The following is a 6504-nucleotide window of genomic DNA, read 5'->3' as shown; positions in this document are numbered from 1 at the left end:
CAACAGTCACGTGGCACCACTTACAAAGTTGGGAACTCTTCCACTTCATACAGGGAGCACTGAGCTTTGTGGGACTATTGTTACCACAATGCACCGTGCCCGCATAGTCCTGTTATCAGGAGCAGGCTTCCACTCGGTACTGAGCAGTTTCCTCCCTATGGACCTATGATACAACCATTGTGCGGGATCATTTATAAAGTTGGGACGTTTATCAATAACGCTTATCCCTTTAAGAATAGCGTGATCACGTGATCGCCTTCTGCCTTGGAAACCAAAGATTGATTTAAGAAACGCAAACTCGTTCATCAGTTGTGCTAAAGACGCCGCATTAGAAAGTAAGACTGTGGATCATATGAAGGATTCTCTTCACCATTAGGAGAATGCGTCAGCAGTCGTTTTCTAAACCGCTGCTCCTCTATTTTTTCACAGGACGCAGTGCGCTACACAATGAGGATTGAATTTCGAGTCTAGCCGACAGGAAAACGCCGGCAGGAATACAGAGCTCGGCAAAGCGACTTCAAAGTTAAGACCGGGTAAGCTCCGCATAGCTAGGGCTTCAATAGTGGACAAACTGCGTGTTTTTACGTTGGGATACCAACCAAGTGCTTTTTTCTCAATTTTGCAGGCTTCTCGGAACATGCACTACGCGAATTAGGTGAGTGCAAGTTTGCACACTTAGCTCAAGGTGGAGGCAAAGCAGTGTTATGAGAAGTGGGTCATGAGTATGTATGATTCCGTTTTTTTGTCTAGATAATTGGGACAACACCATAACACCACTCGCATGAGACGCCACTTCACAGGAGCTAAAAGGTAGGCAGTTCTAAGCCTGTTGGTGGCTTTGTGCTATTCAATATGTCTTCAGAGTGAGGAAGGTTTTTAATTGGGTACATGTGTGTTTTTTGTCTTGTAGAAGCCTTGTTGGTCCTGAGGAGAACCCCGCAATAGGGGGTTCGAAACGCGTCGACCTTTTCTGACCGTTTGTCAATAGTAAAACATAGAAGGACTGTGTTAGGACACTATAGGATCTATTCCAACTGATTTTCGTTTGAATACATGAGTTCCATGAAAAACCAAGTAGGGTTCATGAAATGTATATAATGAAGCACTTTTATTGACAAAGGCCCATACCTCAGAGGTATATGTTGTATGTGAGATGAATGAGAATGTATGGAGTGAGTAAGTTTTGGTGTGGATGTGGTGTACATTTGTAAAAATATTGTTTGTCATTGTAAAAATTGTATCTGTTTGTATATGCATAAGAAATGTCTTTGAAAAATAATCGGACTAGTGAAAAATGACTAAAATAAACTAGTGACGTAAGTAATCCCAGACTGCTATGTTTCATTCATAACAGATCTTTGCACAAAAAAGGAATTAAGTGAAGCCCAGTACTGGCAGTTGTGTTGTTGTTTAGGTAGATTTGACTTAGCCTTGCTGGTAAGGAGTCAGGACCCTGGGTTGTTTTCCTCACTGGGCCCTACAGCACCCTCAAGAAGAAGGTGGGACATAGGCTTTTTGCAAGCACTTCACTCAATATATGTGCACTTCTTCCCCCCCCAAACAGTTATACATGCATTTTAATAACTAATTTTTGGGTGGTGTAATATTTTTCTCCTTCATGCTCAGTAATCCTAGAGTTATGTTCTTCATCCAGCGCATTTACTACGATTCTTATATTCTTATTTTATTTCTCCCCCCCTCCCCCTCTAGCATGTACCATGTTTGCTCGAGGAAAGTCAAGGAGCTCCAACTTGGATGGTGTTAGATCCCGGGGCTCTGCATTTGTAGAAACACTACAAAGGATTGGCTACCCTAAAGCAGCGGACCTTCAAGGAAAAAGTTTTGATTGGCTGTACGAGGACCTAGAGTCTGCACACTTCCTCAACTGGGTCTGTGGTTTGGATGAAAGCAATGTGGTGTCCCAAACCGAAATAAAAGCGTTCCAACAGTTGCAAGCCGCCAAAGAGACCATAATGGTGGAAGAGGAGTTGGAACAAGCTGTGTCGAGCTGGCAAATGTCCATGACCAGCAGTGCTGTGGAGGGATGGGTTCTGGAGAAAGAGGTAAAGCACCTCCGATGCCTCAAGAAGCAGCAAAATACTGTATTGGCCAAGGTACAAGCTTGCTGCTCCATTCAGGCATATCAATCCAACTCTCTAAATGATTGTGTGAAAAATGCTGAGACGGATTTGAGAAAGCTTAACCCTAAACTGGGAGATGAAAATATCAAGCAAAATGAAACCCTTTCACAAACGAGTAAAATAATCCCGAAGCTGATACCTTGGCACAATGAATACTGCAGGCCCCCAACCACACCACTTCTATTCTCCGAGAACAATCTATCTCAGTATAACCGCCTAGAGGATACCTGTATGAAAGCTGTCACAGAATATATAACGCTAGTAAAGGAGGCAAGCTTTAATGCTGCACCAATGAAGGAGGTAACAAAGGAAGTGCTGGAATGTAGCACGGAGAACAACAAAGACCTGGAACAAGAACTCCTACAGCTAGAAAAGAATCATGTCTGCAGATTGAGGGAGCATCTCTCCCTTGAAGCAACAGAGCAGAGAACCTCAGCTGGACTGAAGTATGCTGAAGAGTTGTTGGGATCACTTAGCAGCCAGGTAAGTCCTCTTATTCCAAGCCATTGTCCTACCAAATTGAGCTTGCACCACGGTTTTCACCGGTGCCATCTAAGTTTCTGTGTGGATGAAACCTTACTAGATCCAACAGGAAAGGCATTAGGGGGGTGCAAGGAGTGCATAGCAATCTAAAGACAAAAAGTTGGGTTAAGAACGTGAACATATGATCCAGACAGGGGGCCCGATTCACAGAACTAACTTAAGACAAAATCCTAAACTTACTCCCATTTTGGTATTCACAGAAGGCACCTACTCCTTTTGGTATTCACAGAAGGCACTTACTAATTTCGGTATTCACAGAAGTTAGGAGTCCTAACTTTAGGACTCCCAAATGCCGTCTGTGAATACCGAAAGTCTTAAAGTTAGGATTTTTCTCAGTTTAGGAGTAGTAAAGTTAGGACTCCTAACTGTGTGCGCAGTTCGGACGGCCCCAGGCTGTCCGCACACGCCCACCGTGACGCCGGACAGCCGGAGGCTGTCCGACGCATCGAGAAGGGTAAAAGAGGTATGAGATGCTGCAACGAGTGGTAGAGGGAATAGTCTAGAAAGGGTATTTTTGGGGATCATAGTAGTGGTATGGGTTTTGGAATGAATGAGAGTGTGGAGGTAGAGGATATATTGATAGAGATATGGGATGAGAAATAAGTTAGTGCATTGGAGTAGAATGAGGTTTGAGATGAGTCGGAGTGGAGGTAGAGTATATATTACAGAACTCCCTCCATAAACTCTTGTGGAAGTTGGAGGACAGTGATGGAGAACAAGACACAGGCAGCTAGTAGTGTTGCCCACTTCTTTATGCACTGTATTACATTTTGCTGTGAAGTATTTCTTATTTCAAATAGAAAAGCACTCTGATGGCATTTACTTATTGGGGTCTGTGTGGTTGTTGAGCTCTGAGGGCCTGATTCGCAAAGTCAAACCTACACTTTTGTGCGAGTCCATGATCCCAGGTTAGTACCCTGAATTGGTAGGGATCTTTGTTGACAAAGAAGGATAGCCTCTTACCTGTAACTCCTGTTATCTCGTAGGGAAATCTCCATTATTGTCACTAGCACTGAAGAGTCCACGCCAACATTCCCCCCCCCCCCCAAACATTCGGTAACCCCAAAGCACTCCCCCCCCCCCCCCCCACATATATCCTCTCAAGTGTAGCCCCCGCCCTTCTCCAAAAAGGCCTGAAGAAAAACCCAAGAACAAAAGTCACCTTGTAAAAAATGCACTTGCCCGACTAAAATGTTTAGTTTGAAACAAGTGTGTTAATAAATGTGCATTCTCTTATTTACTATATACAGGGCCACTGGAATTATGTGGCAGGAGAGCACCAAATTATGCTGCACAGTAGACTTAATGATGTAACGGCACAAGGCAAATTATGCGGCATAGTGCCTCGCACTTTAAAAAAAACCTGTTTTATTGCATTTTTATAGTACCATTTGGGCGATCGCCCAACATAATCCAATTGAAAACAATATATGGACATGTTACAAGACATGGGGACACCCATGGGTACCATTCTTATATAAAAACAACAAGAAGAAACTGAAAACTTTACTCGGACCTTCCCACCTCACCCGCATTGGCAAGCAAATTGCGATCTATGTGAATACCCAAAGAAAATAAACCATACCTCTTACATTATGGCCCACAAAAAGCCCATGGAAATATTTACGGGGATTGTGAAGGAAGAGGAGGGAGGACAATACGCCAGTACTCCGCCCATCTAGCCCATATTGTTCTATGCTTTTGGGGGCAGCCCCTCGCTTGAAACACTATCTCAGCGCCCATACATTTGTCCAGCTCTTGTCGCCACTTTCCTATTGTTGATGGTAAGGTACCCTTCCATAACTGCGGAATATCACGTTTGGTGATCGTGAGAGCAAGGAAAGGTCAGTGCTGCTTATAGCTATTCTAACCTATTCCGTCTGTGCTATGAAGCAGGAATAGTCGAGGATTGTATGGAAGGTCCCAGGACAGTACCTCTTTAAGGCAGGTCGAAACTCTGCACCAGAAGGTCTGTAAAGCAGTGCAACTCCATACCTTGTGGATAAATGGTCCCTCCTCCCTGTCGCAGAGTAGACCTTGAGGGGCTACAATGACTCTCATCCTCCAGAGACGGAGACAGGTGTAATATGCACGGTGGGCATACTTAACCTGAATAAGACGGTATCTGGAGGCTACTGCAGCACCCCGGCAACTAGCTATCTCCTCCACCCAGTCATCATCCTGCCACGCCTTCCTCGTTTTGTGAAGAGTCGTGATGGAATGTGTGGTCAGTGTTTGGTAGATTTGTCGGATTGTGTGTGTGCCTAGATCACCCATGAGGAAAAGGCCCTCCAACGGATGAAATTCAGGGAGGTCAGGTAAGTTTGTAAGTGAGGGGGTCAAAGCATGGAGTAACTGGCGGTATCTGTAGAACTGGGTTTTATGGAGGTGGAATTCCACCTACAGTTGCTGAAAGGATTTTAGGGTGGTACCCCGCATAACGTCACCTAATGTGGAAATGCCAATCAGGTCCCACTGGCAGAACCCCTTCAATGCGACCACCTGGCGCAGATAGTTGCAGTACCACAGGGGCGTCATTTGTGTGACCCTCATGTGCCACCCCATTCGGTGGACGGTCTACCGCCATAGTCGGATCGTCGTTCGAGTAGCATGTTAAAAAGTCCAGATTCTGTGCACTATATAGCAACCGTAGGAGGGGAGTACTCTCCATTGCAGTATGTTCCTGAGCAAACGTAGGGTCTGCAGGTGAATTATACCACCAATCATTGATGAATAAAAAGTGGGCAGCAACGTAACTGTAGTAAACATCAGTGGCAGAGATGCCGCCGCAGTAGGTGGATTGCGCACAGGTCTGTAGCGCTACTCTAATCTCCCCTCCCCCTATAAGAATTTGTTATGTATAGCGTTAATTTGGGCAAACGTCGCTCGTGGTATATGATATGGAAAATGTTGAAGTCCGTAGAGCACTCTGGGGAGCAAGACCATCTTGAAGATGGCCGAAGGTCCATACAGCGAGAGAGGTAGGGAGGACCAGACAGTAGTCTTGTTGCGGAGGCTGGCAAGGAGCGGATTTATGTTGCGCACCCAGGATATCTTCAGACAGGGAGACACAAACACTCCGAGATATTAGAACCCTTCTGTAGCATGTTTGAGCTGAGATGCCCACATAGCTCTAACCTGCTGACCGCACACCGGGAACAATACTGTTTTAGCAGGGTTAGCGTGAAGCCCAGTCATTTGTCCAAAGCCCCGGAGAATCTGCAGGATACACGGGCCCGAGATCCTTGGGTCTGTCATAAAAAACAAGACGCCATCTGCATATAGTGCAATACGGTCTGGCTGTTAGTGTGGCCAGTCAAAGCCTCTAAGAACCGGATCCCCATGAACCCATGCTGCCAGGAGCTCTACCGCTAAGGCGAAAAGAAGGGGGGGACAGGGGGCAACTCTGCCGTGTGCCACAGCTGATGAGGAAGAAAGGGGATTGATGACCTGCAATATGTACTGAGGCCATTTGTTTAGTATACAGTAGGCACACGCAGGCCAGGAAGCGTGGACCGAAATTGATCGCCTCCAATATTTGGAATAAATACTCCTAGCTAATGGAATCAAAGGCCTTATCTATATTGGCTAGGAGCAAAGCCACGGGGCGGCCTAGCTCTGGAGCCAAGGCCATAGCGTTATGGATCCGACGGATGTTATGGCGTATGGCCCGTTGTGGCATAAAGCCGGATTGGTCCAAATGGACTAAATCATGGATGCAGGCCCGCAGGTGGTCTCTAAGACTTTCCCTATTAACTTGGATTCAAAATTGATTAGGGAGATAGGACGGGAGGAGGACGGGTCCTCCAGTGGGAAACCG

At 45.8% G+C, this 6504-nt stretch overlaps 1 protein-coding gene across 1 annotated transcript in view; it reads left to right on the top strand.

Moving 5' to 3' along the window:
* The first annotated feature begins 1718 nt into the window (after positions 1–1718).
* The window catches only part of LOC147708410 (HAUS augmin-like complex subunit 3), a 38051-nt gene continuing 33265 nt past the window's right edge, over positions 1719–6504 (top strand). The window contains exon 1 of the mRNA XM_086925735.1: positions 1719–2624. Within this exon, the coding sequence (XP_086781861.1) occupies positions 1719–2624 (906 nt within the window). The remainder of the gene's footprint in view (positions 2625–6504) is intronic.

The sequence above is a fragment of the Lissotriton vulgaris genome, chromosome 6 (assembly GCF_964263255.1).
Source record: "Lissotriton vulgaris chromosome 6, aLisVul1.2, whole genome shotgun sequence".
NCBI lineage: Eukaryota > Metazoa > Chordata > Amphibia > Caudata > Salamandridae > Lissotriton > Lissotriton vulgaris.
This window is presented reverse-complemented; position numbering and strand designations above follow the sequence as displayed.